The 17,093-nt window shown below is 40.3% G+C and overlaps 1 protein-coding gene across 9 annotated transcripts in view; it reads right to left on the bottom strand.

The window, feature by feature from the left end:
* The window catches only part of MAP4K4 (mitogen-activated protein kinase kinase kinase kinase 4), a 206,656-nt gene that overhangs the window by 70,462 nt on the left and 119,101 nt on the right, over positions 1–17,093 (bottom strand). For all 9 annotated transcript variants that reach the window (XM_061626826.1, XM_061626827.1, XM_061626825.1 and 6 more), the window contains 4 exons: positions 15,935–16,060; positions 12,211–12,321; positions 7,429–7,519; positions 5,040–5,170 (listed from right to left, as the gene is read on the bottom strand). In XM_061626826.1, the coding sequence (XP_061482810.1) occupies positions 5,040–5,170; positions 7,429–7,519; positions 12,211–12,321; positions 15,935–16,060 (459 nt within the window). The remainder of the gene's footprint in view (positions 1–5,039; positions 5,171–7,428; positions 7,520–12,210; positions 12,322–15,934; positions 16,061–17,093) is intronic.

Genomic DNA, 17,093 nt, shown 5'->3' on the forward strand with positions numbered 1-17,093 from the left:
GCTCTGCTTATATGGCGGGTTAGGGACCAGGCCCCCACCGTAAAGCAGAAATCGCCATAAAGCGGAACCCATTGACTTTAATGGGTCGTGTCGCGTGAAAATGCCGCAAAACGGCAAAATCGGATTTAAAATAGGGAATTTCCCAATTGAAAGCCGCAGCGGAATGCCGGAAAGCAGGGCCCTACTGTACAGAAAAATTTTGAACAGGTGCATGAAGGAACTGATGTTTCCACAGCAACCATTGCCCCCAATATTCCCAATCACATTTATTTCCTTGCCAATACAACACCATCACCCATTCTGCTATGTCACTGGTCCAAACAGGAGTCCAAAGGTTCATTATCACAGGAAATATCTCTCTCCATCCTTCTCCTTGGATGTCTCCTTCTAGGACTAACTCCCCAAAGCCAGCTGATGAAATGGAAGTTGGGGCAAGGGGAGATAAGAGGATGATATACGAGTCTAGCATGGGTTTAAAACACTGTTGTTGCTGTTGTTGTCATCATTATGTGCCTTCAAGTTGATTTCGACATATGGCGACCCTGTGAATCAGCGACCGCCAAGAGCATCTGTTATAAACCATCCTGTTCAGATCTTGTAAGTTCAGCTCTGAGGCTTCCTTTATGGAATCAATCCACCTCTTGTTTGGCCTTCCTCTTTTTCTACTCCCTTTTGTTTTTCCCAGCATTATTGTCTTTTCTAGTGAATCATTGTGTGTTCAAAGTATAATAACGTCAGTTCCATCATTTTAGCTTCTAATGATAGTTCTGGTTTAATTTGTTCTAATACCCAATTATTTGTCTTTTTCACAGTCCATGTATTTATTTATTTATTTATTTGTTTGTTAAATTTTTATACCGCCCCACTAGCATAGCTCTCTGGGCGGTGTACAACAGAAAGTATATACAATAAAATCACATAAATTGGTACAAAAACATATATATAAAAATCCACAAATCTAAAACCAAATTGAACATATTAAGCTAAAATGCCTGAGGCAAAGAGAAAGGTTTTAACTTGGCGCCGAAAAGATAGCAATGTCAGCACCAAGCGCACCTCAACGGGAAGACTATTCCACAATTCAGGGGCCACCACTGAGAAGGCCCTGGTTCTGGTAACCATCCTCCGAGCCTCTCTATAAGTCGGAACTTGGAGGAGAGCAAAGCTCACTTCCAACACCACACTTTAAATGTTGATTTTTCTCTTATCCACTTTTTTCACCGTCCAACTTTCACATCCATACATAGAGATTGGGAATACCATGGTCTGAATGATCCTGAATTTGGTGTTCAGTGATACATCTTTGCATTTGAGGACCTTTTTTAGTTCTCTCACAGCTGCCCTCCCCAGTCCTAGCCTTCTTCCAGTTTCTTGACTATTGTCTCCATTTTGGTTAATGATTGTGCCAAGGTATTGATAATCCTTCATAAATTCAATGTCCTCATTGTCAACTTTAATGTTACATTAATCTTCTGTTGTTATTACTTTAGTCTTGATGCTCAGCTGTAGTCCTGCTTTTGTGTTTTCCTTTTTAACTTTCAACAGCATTAGTTTCAAATCATTACTGGTTTCTGGTAGTAGTATGGTATCGTCTGCATATCTTAAATTATTGGTATTTCTCCCTCCATTTTTTACACCTTCTTCATCTTGGTCCAATCCCTATTTCAGTATGTTATGTTCTGCATATAGAAACAAAGAGGATGATAAAATACACCCTTGTCTCACACCCTGTCTGATTGGGAACCAATCGGTTTCTCCATATTCTATCCTTACAGTAGCCTCTTGTCCAGAGTATAGGTTGCGCATCAGGACAATCAGATGCTGTGGCACCGTCATTTCTTTTAAAGCATTCCATGGTTTTTCATGACCTACACAATCAAAGGCTTTGCTGTAATCTATAAAGCACAGAGTGATTTTCTTCTGAAACTCCTTGGTCCATTCCATTATCCAACATATGTTTGCAATATGATCTCTGGTACCTCTTTCCTTTCCAGCTTGGACATCTGGTATTTCCTGCTCCATATATGGTACGAGTCTTTGTTATAGAATTTTGAGCATTACTTTACTTGCATGGGATATTAAGGCGGTAGTTCAATAATTACTGCATTCCCTAGGATCCCCTTTCTTTGGAATTGGAATATATATTGAACACTTCCAGTCTGTGGGCCATTGTTTTCTTTTCCATATTTGTTGACAATTTTTTGTCAAAATTTGGACAGATTCAGTCTCAGTAACTTGTAGCAACTCTATTGATATGCCATCTGTTCCTGGTGATGAGTTTCTTCCAAGTATTTTAAGAGCAGCTTTCACCTCACATTCTAAAATTTCTGGTTCTTCATCATACGGTTCCTCCGTAAATGAATCTGTCATCTTTGCATCTCTTTTATAGAGTTCTTCATTGTATTGCTTCCATCTTCCTTTTATTTCATCTCGGTCAGTCAGTGTGTTCCCCTGTTAATTATTCAACATCCCTACTCTTGCTTTAAATTTCCCTTTAATTTCTTTAACTTTCTGGAATAGGGCTCTTGTTCTACCTTTTTTGTTGTCCTCTTCTATTTCTATACAATAACAATTGTAATAGTTCTCTTTATCCTATGTACTAGTTGCTGTATTATTGCATTTAGGGTTCCCATCTCCTTTTGCTTTTACTTTCCTTCTGTCTTTAACCATTTTAAGAGTTTTGTCAGTCATCCATTGAGGTCTTTCTCTCTTTTTAACTAGAGGTATTGTCTTTTTGCATTCTTCCCTGATAATGTCTCTGGCTTCAATCCATAGTTCTTCTGGTTCTCTATCAACTAAGTTTAAAGCCTCAAATCTGTTTCTTATTTGATCTTTATATTCTTCTGGGATACTATTTAAATTGTATTTTGGCATTATGATTGCTTTGTTGTTGTTCTTTAACTGTACTCTGATTTTCTGTATGACCAGTTCTGTACCACAGTCTGCTCCTGGTCTTGTTTTCACAGAAAGTATGGAACTTCTCCAACACTACAAACACATATCACATGATGTATAAACAGTTAACTGGATTCCTTTGAGAAACTCAAGAGTCCCTCAGCTGGCCCCTCTATCTTTATCCAGTTAGATTCTGTCTTGGCAATTTTGAATTGACTGGTGATGTACACAAGGTTCTCAGGAAGTTTCCCATTCAGGCACTGACCAGACTCAGACCTGCTTATTTTCAGCAAACTAGTCATCTCATGTACCTTCATACCATACCCATCAATAATGCCAGACACCACCAATATTCGCTCCTAAATATCCAGACATTGGAAGAAATGGGAAAGCGGGACAACACCATGTGACGTGCCTACCTCTCTTTGACAGGCAGGTTCTTTACATGATGTCATATTCAGTCTAAAGTGACTTAACCATAGGCTATTTCTTAGTGGCTCCAAATAATCCAAGCCCAACACTGAAGTAACAGGAAAATCACAGCCACCGCATGCTCTTCCCTACTCCACAAAACCTTTGACCTAATCCTTACAGCAGTATCTTCTCCAACCTCCATCACTTCTTTCCTTTCCCCTCTCCTCTATATAAGTAACATGCAACACAACATGCAACACAATTTATCATTACCTATTAATTTATTCTTCTGTAATACCAGAGCTTGGAAAAGTTACTTTTTTGAAGTACAACTCCCATCAGCCCCAGCCAGCATGGCCACTGGATTAGGCTGATGGGAGTTGTACTTCAAAAAAGTAACTTTTCCAAGCTCTGTGTAATACTTCTGGTCCACTTCTGCTGTCTTTCCTTCTTACATATATTGTGAAAAATTCACCACTCTTCACAGCACTATGATATACTTAAAAATATAGTATCTAGTCTTATTCTCAAAGGCAATGAAGGCTTTCAAGAGTCCAAACTAGCTCTTTATTTAGATTAATGCACTGCTCCTAGCAATGAAGATTAAATATTTTATTCTCTTTTCTGCTGTGGTGGCTCTAAAATAAGCTAAGAGGTGCTTTGAGATTTCCAAAAAGCTGCTTTAAGAAGGAACCCAGCTGTGAAGGGAGAGAAGGAGGAGACAGATTACAAGATGAGACAATTTAACCTTGATAGCCCTTCAAGTTTGATGTTCGTTGGTGCTACTGATGTTCATCAGAGGGGAAAAAATCAACAAGGACAAAGCATATTGTAACAGTAATTTCCTCTTTAAGACCCATTTCAGACAAAGGCCTAAACCATGGCACAGGTGAATGGGAATGGGTGTCAATGAATGTCAGGCACTCATGCTTTCCTTTCTTCCTTCTCTTCACACTCAGCGAGAATGAAAGCTTCCTCTTAGAACAAACCAAAACAAACCAAAATCTAAAACCAAAACACCAAGTTTGTTGCAAAGTAAAAGAGGAACTTTCATTCTCCTTTGGCAGAAGGAGAAATGGGGTGGGGTATCATCTAAACCAGGGGGTCGTAGCCTGTGTCGCTAGGACCACAAGTGGCCCTTGTTCCAATTTCATGCAAGTAGCACAGAAGGAAAAAATGGGGAGGGGAAGGAAAACGGCAACTCTGTTTAAGGACACCGTCACATTTCCTACACTGAAAGCACTGCATGAAGTGGGGCAGGGGGAAGTATGCATGTATGTATGAAATTTATATCCCGCCCTTCCTCCCAGTAGGAGCCTCTTGTGTAAATAAATAAAACAAAATAAAAATGTGTAGAGACTTACTCACATGCATTTACTTCACTGCATGTAAACAAGCTCTGGAAAGCTGCATGAATCCACAGAAGAAATATAACAGAAATTATAAGTATATTTAGATTGTCACACATTTCATGCTCCCTCCAACTTATAAGTATTCCATGTAGGCAATGCACTATCAAGCTTTATACAGTGCACATTAATTTATCAGGTTATAACCAGTGGCTGCTTTTCACTCTGCTTAATAAACTGAAACAGATTTTTCTTAGGAATGGGGGAGGGAGAGGAGTCATGTCTTGCTGATAGAGTATTAATAATAAATACAAAAATTGTGTACACAACTCATGGCCAGTAGAACATACAACTTAATAACTATGTTACTATTTCTCTTACTCTGTAGTCATATGTAGCATCTGGATTTTCATCACAGGCAATAACTTCTGGCGCCATCCAGTAAGGCGTTCCAATAAAGGTATTTCTTCTACCAACTGTCCTGTCCAGCTGAGCACTAACACCAAAATCCACTACATTAAGAACAGAAAAAATAATAAAAAGCACTGAAATGAGGTCTCCAAGATTATTGTAAAGTAAATAAATGCTCAGACAACATGTTTCAGCTACATATGAAGGGTTAGACAATTCAGGTGATCAATTAAAATGAACATTTAGAAGATAATGCTCCATTAATGTATTCAGCTTGTCAGTATATTCAACAGTTATCACCTGTTTACTAGCAAGATATTTCTCATGCAAATGTAGCATTCATATTAAACAAAGGGCTGCAAGAACATTGTTCACAGAGGAACCTTTCCTATCTAGCTAAATACACAAAGCCAAATAAATGTTTCCATTTTGTAAGGAAGGACAGTACAATTAAGGGCCAAATCACATATTGTCCCAATTGGCACATAATGTTAAGTCAAACCATTGTTTGGCACAAACAAGCAAATGTGTGGACTCGTTGAGAGGAGACTGCAGCCAGTATGCTTCTCCCTGACCGTTTTGTTGTTGTGCTAAGCCATGATTTACTGAGTATGTCATTTGAATCTGGGCTCTTGGTTTAGCTCTCTCTAGATAAGCCATGGGCTGTAGCCAAAGTTTGCCCTATGTTTACAGCTCATGGTTCACCTGGGAGAACTAAACTATGAGAGTGGGTCCAGACAACAACCACACCTTAGCACAGCACAACAGCAAAATGACTATGTCTGCAATCTCCTCTCCGGAAATTTGCACATTTCCTCATTCGTGCTAAGTCATAGTTTGGCTTAGCATTATGTGTGATTGACAAAAGCCTTTCTGACACAGGAACTAACCTAAGCATCAAAAGTACTATTTAATAATATACAAGCTGTAGTACTAGTCCTTTTTGGCAGAATGAATGCTCAATGGAGCAGAGAAACCAGCCACAACTACCACCACCCCACCCAAGAAGTATCTTTACGTTGGGAAAAGTTTGAAAGTGCCCTAAAGTCAGGTAAGAGATATAGAAACTAAGTGGAGATTGAATAGGGTCAAGACAGAAATGCCGCACTGGAATCTAGAAGTGAATCAGTGTCCTTAAAACAAAAGAAGAAAACAGTCTGGCCATTTATTTACAGTTTGGCCACAATAGTTACTGTGTGACCAGATTCTTTGTAGACCCAACACTGACATGGATGGAAATTAGATTCTGGAATTCCCTTTCCAGGGAATGGACAGGGAGATTCACATAGTGCCAACATTGCTGCCTTTTGAATTGCAGGTTAAGTTCATTCTTTTTGCAAAGGCTTTTAATACTAACTGGCTGAGCTGTTTTTTCCAACTATGCTGATGTTATATTTGTATGTATTGTTGCTTTAATTGTTTTCAGTGAAGTTTGCAGACATCCTTGAATGCTGTTTATGGCTGGAAGGCAAGTTGTTCATCTTTTAAATAAAGTTTGAGATCTTCACTTTCAAAAAAATCTGGAATGAAGAGCATAATCTTGATTGATTACGAGGATCTAGGCTTAGAGGGGTCCACACTTATTTCCCAAGGATTCATTTTAAGTCTCATTTTACAATTTAGCAAAGAGTGCTGTTGAACCCCAAAATGGTCACCAAATCCATGGCAGCAGCTTTGTCCAAGTGTGGCTCCTACACTTGCAGCACTAAAAGACTCCTCATTATCATCACCATGCTTGCTACCCCATTGTGTGTAGCTCCTTGCTTACAGTGCGATATATCTATATACACACACACACATACACACACACACTCCCTTCCCACCAAATGGAAGTGGGTAGAGGACAGAAAGACAGCTGAAGCCTGTTAGCTTAATGTTTACTACAAGGGCACCTGCAGAAATTGACCAGTTATACCCTGTATAGTTTATCTTCATGTTGGCTAACCATTATTGGAGAGAAGAAAGAAAACCTATTTTAAAATATAGATTTGCAACCACTGCCATTTTAAAATTTTCAGGCACAACAATTCTGCTCTTTCTTCATCAGAAGGGAGACACTAAAACTGAAAAGGGAGAGAACATCTCTCTAAAAGTGGATGTTAAAAGTTGGTTGGCCCTGCCTGTTAAGTTGGAGGATGCAACTCTTTCTTGCCTGCTCCCTCACCACTAAACAAGAATATAACTCCACTAAACATTCACACCACCTTCCAGATCATGCTTGAGAACTATCAGCAGCTGATAATTTTAACTGTTCAAATTATATTTTCTCTGCAGCCAGATAACTAATGCTATCTGTTGCTGCTTGGAAGAACAGCAGCAGTGACAAAGCAAAATGCGTAGAACCAACTAATTAACTTACCCAGTTTCACCTCTGCATTTTCTGTTAGCAATACATTCTGCCCTTTGATATCCCGGTGAATCACATGATGGGCATGGAGATGTGCCAATCCCTGCATTTAAATAAAAGAGATTGTAGGGTCTTCTTCCCCTTTGCATTTGCAACCAGACTGAGTCCTTAACTCCATTTCAGTGCAACTATTTCACAAAACAATACTGTAGCCCAGATGCCTTTGGGATTCTTCACACACACACACCCAACATAATACAACATGATAAACTTTAGATGTTTTAAGAACATGCCACCCACATAGACTTTAGTAGTAAAGAATACTATACAGCTATAAAGGGCTGTGCACACGTTTTACAGATATGAAACACAACAGCTGTGCTTAGGTTCTTTTAAGAATAGACAACATTTATAGCACATTCCTAGCTAGAGTTAATATTATAAGGACCACAATGTAGCATGACAATGAAACCACCCATGGAAGCTATGGAGAAGTACTGGAAATATATAAAAAACAGAGCAATGCACTTTTGCCAGGAATATGGAGTGACTCACTGTATGAGAGAAGACTAAAAAGCAAGAAATGTTCAGCTAAGGAATGACTAAGAAATGTGACATAAGGAGCAAGGAGGAACACTGTTTACCACTTTTACCTACTGCATGTTATTACCTGCCTTGAGCCTCCAGAGGAGGATACAAATTGATTGTGACAAACTTAAAGCATAACAGTGAGTTAATATGAATTCTAGATGCATTCCTTTCGTTTAGCTTGTACTGTTAGGCAGATGAGAAAATATATAAATCTATTCGGTATAGTTAGGATCTTTGACCATTACCAGATGCATGGGAGTGGGGAGGAGAATAGGAAGTGCAAGTGGTTCATGCTTACTCTTCTCTGCAATTTTTTGTAACGCCTGAAGTGTTACTCATTTACTTCCCCTTGTAGAGAAATGCACATACTAGGACTGCATTGGAAATGTCCCCTTCCCCTGTCTGTAAGTTCCCAAGCAGTCCACGGAACAAGAAACACGAATCATTCATCCATCCCTTCCCCCCACATTAGGTAACATGCAGATCTGCTCGAAGAGATGTTAGGGTCTTGTGGGACATCTACTGAACTTTTAGAACTTAAATGTATATCTTGATTTTGACTAAGTACAGAGTTATATGAATGAACAACTCTGAAATTCCATAAAGATAGTCTCCTGGGACAAGTGACAACAGTCTCCTGGCAACTGAGCTTTGCTGAAGTTGTTTCATTTTTCTTCTGGGTATCAGTATGTGTAAACAGGCTAGTAAATGTTTCTAGGCCAATAACTTTCACCAACTTGAACTGCTATGGGTTTTTTTCTTTTCTTTTCACGAAACTTAATTTTAATGGAGATACTTCAAGCCAAGTGTCAAAACTTGCCCTTGGAAAAAGGTAAAAAAACAAATCATAGATGATGCAGAATACATTCCTAACCTCAGGTCAACTTGTGGAAACAGGCCATTATTAGCATATTACAGTGGTACTGATAAGGTTCCAGTAGCTGCCAGTTAGTTTACAGGTATGAGTCCAGCTGTCAGTTTTGTCCTTTAAAAGGCCTAAATGATCTGGGGCCAATCCTTTCTGCCAGGAAGAACTGTGGGTAAAGCTCTGCTTTGTAAGCATTCAACATTAAAGGCAAAGTTGCTTGTTAGCTGGGTTCAGGAAAACACAACTGATAATTTCCGTCCCAAGAGAGACCTCCCAGGCACTGATGCTCCTTAGTTGTAGGAAGGCATTTCTACATCAACATATTTTGGAGTGGGCTTGATGGATTTATCAGGATGGGGTACAGGTCACTAACCTGCAGGTACTATTGCACTCACAAAGGCCTTCAGTGAGGCCCCTAGCAGGTATCCCTGAATCTAAGCTTTCATTTTTTAAAAAAAGTATCTAGCTCTCCTAGCGAGTTATGGAGCAAAACATGTAGGCAACTTTCTAAATTATTTATGTGAAATGAGATCGCCTGGCTGCCTGTCAGTGTTATTAGCCAATGAATTAAGTCAGAGCTATGAGTTGTTCAGACACTGAACTCCCTGGGGTCCAAAAGAGCTGCTCTTTTCCCTTCTCTTTAATGCGCTTTTCCTGTTTTTTTTTAAGTCCTTGTAATCTCTATAGTTTGCCCTTCCTTTTCTAGCAACCAGGATATATCTTTCCTGTGCTGGGTTCAGGTAGTGTCTAGAAATTATTTTCTGCAAATACTACTATACAGAAAGTGTGGGTGAATGTTAAAGAATCCCCGTCCCCTCAAAAGGCAAACATGAAAACTTTGCAAAGAGGCTTAAGGCATGTCTCCTGCATTGCAGGAGGTGAAGACCAGAGACTCATTAATAAATTGCTATACAGTTAATGGTATACATATCTGTTCAGTAGTATCTAATTGTTTAATGGGGCTTACTTCCTGGTAACTGAATGGCAGCCTAGGCTCTGGTTTAGGTTGGCATAGGGGGAAAACGCATGTCTTGTGCCTTTAATAGCTATATGGCAGGCAGAAATTCAACAGGTCAAGCCTTTACTAGTATTGAAATACATTTATGAGAAAAGCTTCACCATGACTGTTCTCTGTGTTTGTGATATGCCACATCCCCACGGCATAAACAAGGAGACCAAGCCACGGACCAAGGAAAAATAAATGTAATGTATTGATATAAAGATTAATGTACAATAAATAAGGTACAAATAATGTAATATTCAGAAAGAATGCAAAACAATGTAGACCCGGATAATAATTGTACAAGCAGTGGGAAGCCTAAATGTAACAGAATTGATACGCAGTCCCTAAGTAGTATGAAACAATAAAAATATCAATTTCATTATGAAAGTAGATATTTTATATTTATTTATTGTTTTATTTATTTATTAACTATATCCCACCCTTCCTCCTAGAAGGAGCCCAGGGCGGCAAACAAAACACTCTAAAACATCTTAAAAACAGACTTTAAAACATATTAAAACAAAACATCTTTTAAAAAAGCTTTAAAAACATACGTTAAAAAAAGCTTTAAAAATGACTTAAAAAGAAATTCCAGCACAGATGCAGATTGGAATAAGGTCTCTACTTAAAAGGCTTGTTGAAAGAGGAATGTCGAAAAGATAACTCAGATAGTGCCTGCCTAATATTTAAGGGGAGGGAATTCCAAAGTGTAGGTGCTACAACAATAGAGCAAAAGTTGATGAATACTCTGGATTATGTATCTGTTTCAATGCTTCATAGGAAGAATCTAGTGTAGTGAATGGCAGTCAAACTTGACTCTCCCACTAAACTCATTGTAGCATTCCAAAATTCAGGGCAAAAAACAATTCTCCCAGGCAATGATTATCCCATCAATATGTCTCTTAAAAAGGACACTGAAGTTCCACAGGGAGGTGGCCAGAAGCCAGAAATTTGTTTTTGTACTTTATTTATTGTACGTATATCTTTATACCAATGCATTAAGTTTGTTTTTCCTTAGCCCATGACTTGGTCTCTTTATACATAATTCATGAAGGGACCTCCTCCTTTGGTTCATACATCCCCATGGAAGCCATTTTGTGACTGGCGCCGCAGCCTTCTCTCAAAATCTGAAATGAGTCCTCTGGTCCAAAAAGGTGGCCACACCTGGGCTAGGCAATACTGTTTTGACAGTTGTTTTTTAAATTTAATGTAATCTTGATTTGTATATTTGTGTGTGTGTGTACTGCCTTCAAGTTGATTCCGACTTATGGCGACCCTATGAATAGGGTTTTCATGAGGCTGAGAGGCAGTGACTGGCCCAAGGTCACCCAGTGAGCTTCATGGCTATGTGGGGATTCGAACCCTGGTGTCCCAGGTCGTACAAAAGTACAATTTTGGGCACACAGGTAGGTTTTAAAATAAAAAGGATTTAATTATTTTTGAGGCTCCGGTTTCTAAACAGCTTTGAGGCAGGATTCCACATAAATCAACAAGCTCCTAATATTGGAGGTGCACAAAGCACAGCTTTATCCACATTCTGAAAGTAAGGAAGCAGCAAGACAATGCTCTACCCATAATCACACATTCAGACTTGAGCACTGGTGAGACAGAGGCTTGGGCTGTTCCTATATTAGTACAAATTTTATCCTAACATTTCATTTAGTACCAAAAAACTGTCCCAGAAAATGAGCACAAAGGGAAGTGTTTTGGGCCATTACAATCAGAGAGTGCTAAAACTGAACTGCCTTCTCTTCTGCTCCTCTAAATTTGAATCTCAATCCTATGTTACAGAAGAAACCACCAAAAAAAGAGAAAGTATCACTTGTGCCAAAGTAAACAAGAAACACCAGCATGCAGTCCTTTTTATTGATCTACCACCTGGTTGCATGCCTCAAACACCACGCTGCACTAGCCCTGTGGAGTGGACGAAGAAAACCCATGTTATATTTTAATATCCATCGCAATTTGCAGAGTTTCAGATAGAGATGCGAGAAGTTCTTGGCTGTATATTTTGACTATACTTTAGCCATTTGGAAAATTCTCTGGTGGTATTTAGGCTGCTACCTACTCTCATAAGTATATTTTACATTACTAGTGAAGCATCCAATCACATCACAAACTTTCATTTCTAATGCACACAGCCTATGTTAAAATAATCATCTACCAGGTAGCTTAAGTTTATTTATTTTTAAAATGATTAACATTCATTCCTTTGTCATGTCACAAGGTTAAAGCTATGGACATCACTGCCAAGCCCTACTGAAAATTAATTCAGAGCGTAAATCTTGTCTGTTTTAAATAAAAATACACTGGAGTGCTTTAATTTCCTTACCCTAAGAATCTCTCTGGAGATGTACGCTATCCAGTCCTCCTTCAGAGTATTTCCTTTTGTGTTCTTCACAAGGTCTGTAATGGATCCTGCTCCACAGAACTCCATTACAAGCTGCAAAATCCAGAATGCAAAGGAATCAAAGTTAGTCCATATATGAAAATGTATTGGTGGTTCAACTGCAGAGTCGGAGAGGGCCATAAACCTATCCATTGCTCCCAGCACGCTTGCCAGCTATCAGAGAGCAGGTAGAGAGCTCCAGTTCAGGGCCAGCAGGGTCTACATGCCAGAGTGGCCTATTCCAGTGAGTTACCTGCTGGAATTCCTGGTGGAAGGCAGGAGGAAGGGCCTCTTGGCCAGGACATTGCAAGGTAAGCTGGCGGGGCTTTCCTTTATGGCCAAGACTGGGGCCTTTCAGGACCATGCAGAGGGCTTTAGGGTGGGCTATTATTATTATTAACTTTATTTATACCCCGCCATTTTTCCAGATTGGAACTCACGGCGGCTTCCAGATAAAAGACACATACAATTAAAAACCTATCAAAAATAAAAGCATATAATACATAAATGAATAAGTATAAACAGATATAATTAAAAATGAACTCTAGTTTAAAATAGCATTAAACTGTTTCTAATAATTAAAAAACAATCATAAAACCAGAATAATTAAAAAATAAACTGGCAAGAACAATATAACATCCTTTTGGGCCTATCCTTAGCTAGAGAGGCTCTTGCTACCCCTGATCCCCGCTGCCCTTTTTCACCCGACCTCTTGATGGGCCTGTTAGGCCAATGGGTGACATATGTTTGTCACAATACAAGGTAAAGCTGTTTCACGCAGTGGCTCTCACACTGTTTTTTGGAGCCTTTCAGATGGGGAGGTGGTTGCTGGGTCCAAGCTGGACTCTTCTTCACATGCCTTCCTGCTGTCAGATGTTAGTTTTGAGGGGGACGGTGCTATGATCAGGTTATGACGGTCCAAGACTGACCAACAGGACAAGAGTTGGACTGTGATTTTGTCCACTTCCCCAGCCCCGGGCATCTGCCCTGTGAGGGCGTTACAACATTTGGGGGGGGCAGGGGCTTAAGTCCAGGTTATTTGTTTATTCATGAGGGGGGGTGTCTCTCCTCATGAAGTTTCTGTTTAGGGCACTTACTAAGCTGGCGCTTCTGGGCTTGGGAGTGGACCCCTCGGGTTCGGGACCTGCTTTTTTAGGATTGGAGCTGCTTCTACGGCAGCAGGTCTTGGGTTTTCACAGGCCAGGCTGCAGGCCATTGGAAGGTGGAAATGTGGTGCATATAAGGGTTATATTCGCCCTTTTGGCAAGCCTGGAGGTCCAGGACCCTAACTGTTTGAAATTATTTTGTTTTGCGCAGGTTGCTGGACTGGGACAAAGCAGATGCGCATCCTAATCTGCAGCCATAGTATGGTCTTCTGGGCGGGCCATAGGGCTGCGAAGTCACATTGTGGTTCTCTGCTGGGCCTCAATCAGTGGGCCATGGTTCAGTGGTTTGGCCGACCGGGGATGCGCTGGGATGGGCTCCTACCCATGTTGTTCCAGCAAGGTTTGGTGCAGACAGTTCCGCAGGTTGTGGTCATTCACCTGGGCGGGAATGGCCTTGGTTTGCTTAAAGGCAAGGCCCTTAGTTTGCAGACATGTAGGATATGCAGTTTGTGAGGCAACATTGGCCTAATGTTCATCTGATATGGTCAGTCATACTTCCCCACCAGGTCTGGTGTTGTTCAGGGGATCCGAGGGGGATAGATAGGGTGTGTAAGGTCAACTGGCAGATTTGGTTGGTTGTTCTGGCACAGGGAGGGTTGGCTTTACATCACCCCCATATTCAGCACTCTGGGGTTAAGCTTTATAGAGCTGATGGAGTTCACGTGACAGATGCAGGTAACGACATCTTTATAGAGGACCTGCAGAGGTGTCTCAAGAGATGCTTCTCGGCAGTGGGTTGAAGGGGGATTAAATAGAGATTTGCCCCCCTTCTGTGGTGGCAAGGTATGGGAAGGGAAGTAGGTAAGGACAGCTAGGTGGCCCCCTTAGGCACCTTTGGAGGTGATTGGTGGCTCCAGAGAACTGTCTGTCAGGGTTTTACGGCCCGAGAGCAGGATATGGGCTGCTTTTGGGGCCAACTTACCTCATCCACCCAGAGTTGTAGGGCCCAGGGGTGGTGATGTGGGAAGGCCCCCCTGCTCACCTAAATGGTGTGGTGGGGGTAAAGGGTAAGCAGAATGGTTTGCCCTTCCTACAACAGGGGCTGGTTGCCCGAGAGCTGTATTCCAACTGCTTGCTTATAGACAGTTCCCGCACCTATGTTTCCCCTCTGCAGGTTAGTTTAAGGGGTTGTGTTAATAGTTTAATAAAGTGGCCCTTTGTTCAACCCAGCTTTCTATGTCCATGTCTTATTTCAACCCTCAGCCGCAACAATGTTTACCAGACTATGAGCAGCAACAAACCAGCATTTCAGTTAAAGGGTATCTTAATCCAAATTCCTTTAACATCAGTGCATTCATTTATTAGCTTCCAGAGAAAAAAAGATGTTCACACAATTTAATGTATGATATGTATACTGTAGTTACAGGAGACTAGTAGCAATAGGTACTGGACTAAGGATTGCTAGCTTGTTTGAATACAGGACGTCCTACTTCAGTGAAATAGGTTGAGCAAAGAAATTTACAGATAATATTTGGCACCTCCCATGCGTTTCTTTTGCCTAGAGTTTCTAGCATGCCAAGACCAAGACCTATGCGTTCTTAATTTTTGAGACTGAAGATAAAACTCCCCTACCAATTAACATTAGAAGCATCATTCAGTATCCACCAATGTTGAAATATCTGTGGCCTTCCAGGTGTCAATGGATCCCTCATCATTTGTTACTATTGGCCATGCTGGCTTCGTCTGATGGGAGCTGGAGTACAACATCTGGAAGATTCCCCATCTCTGCTCTAGGCTACAATCCAATACCCATTTACTTGGGTGAAAGCAAGGCCCACTGAACTCAGGCTTGCTTGTGAACAGCATTGTGGTGTAAAAAGGCTTATTCTTTTACAATATGCAAAAGAGGAAAAAAATACCCATCCTCAGAGGAGCTCTTCCTTGTGTTTCTGCCAGAGTTACTAATCTGGGTGTGCTTCCTGGTTGGAAAGAAGCAAGCCTAGAAAAGTGTGTCATGCAAAGATTCAGTAGGCAGCCTCTCTGAAGGAGGGATTGAAGAGCCACGTGATGCTGACACAGAGAAGAGTTCATCATTCCAAGAGGTGGCTGCTTAGGCCAGCTCAACCTATCATACAAATAAGACCAACTCAACAGAACTATTTTACTTTAAACTAGTTGCAAGGCTAGAACAGTATGTGTTTCTTCTAAATGATGTTATGCAAAATTTTCACATTTCTATCGTGTATTAAAAGGACAGGATGTTTAAAGGAACAAAATTCTATGCATCTTTAAAGCTACTATTTCCTTTGAGTTTTCCTGCTGTACTAGCGAGTGAGTGTGGCATCAGGTATTCACAGTATTTTTTGCTGGGAATCAAGAATTTACTAGCAATCCCTATTCCCATTTTCTTGGTAAGAATTAGTCACTTGAATGCACATCCTACATATTAGTCCCTTTAAAAGAGGACAAGACTTCATTATTTTCTATATCCTGTTTGTTTATCCAGGTGCCCTCAAACTATCACCAATAGGTGGGGGGGTGATGCTTATGAATGTGCTTACCCACAGTTGATCATCATGACCTGGAGGACTTTTCTTAATGAAAGCACCATAATAAGTTGCAATATTTCTATGATGGGAATATTTCTTCAGCATGTTTATTTCCAGTTTGATTTCTTCCTCTTCATCCTTTGGGGGAAAATATATGTGAATATATGAATGCATCTACAACAATATTTATGACACACTTTCAAAATATATTTCCCCCATTACCTTTAGAACAGCAGCACAATACTACGCCATCCTGTGGTGGTGGAAATTATGTGCGGGTAGACTGCCTGGCAAGGTAACAAAGCTAGCAAGTTCAGCCCAGTGTATATAAAAATGGCTCTAGCTTTCGTAGTGCAATTCACTAACTATTGCAATTAGAATTCTCTACATGTTCAGCTACCTGTTTAATTATTTTTCCTCCTTTATTGAGGCTTTCAAAGATTTGACAAAGTGTGCTACATAAAATCGTTTGACCTGAGTTTAATTCTGCTTTCAAAGAATCTTGGCTTATTGTCTTGGGGATCATGGTTTACAACAATGGTTAGCTGCTAAAACAAGCCAGCTTCAAACCATAGGTTTTAAATGTAACTAAATACAATACCACATCTAAATAGAAAAGAGGCATCTGCAAACTCCCATCGTAATTTTAATGCAGCTGGCATCAACTATCACTTCAAGCCATTACCGTTGGGCCTGAAATGCTATGCCATACATGTTCTCTGTACCTATGACATGGCCCGTTATTTAAATTGTGACAGCCTATCTTATTGATAAGAATTGCAGCCACAAGGTACATTTTCTGTGTTAAACAATGATCCTACTGTGTACATTTCAGTATTGCTCTACAAAAAGCAAATTACAATGAAAGAACAAGTCTGCACACTTTTACAGAATCCATGCATTCTCTGCTAAGAAAGTCACATTAGCAATACTGTGTGTATAGAGACAGCAGCCACCTTGGATATGATCTGTTGCAGTGACATCTGGTGGCTACTGTATACTGCTGCAATTTTCAAAACTACAAGTACATTCTAAATCCATTTCCCCTCTCCCTCCTATAAGACTTGTTGTTGTTATGTGCCTCCAAGTCGACTACGACTTATGGCGACCTTATGAATCAGCAACCTCCAAGAGCATCTGTCATGAACCACACTGTTCAGATCTTGTAAGT

The sequence above is a fragment of the Rhineura floridana genome, chromosome 5 (genome assembly GCF_030035675.1).
Source record: "Rhineura floridana isolate rRhiFlo1 chromosome 5, rRhiFlo1.hap2, whole genome shotgun sequence".
NCBI lineage: Eukaryota > Metazoa > Chordata > Lepidosauria > Squamata > Rhineuridae > Rhineura > Rhineura floridana.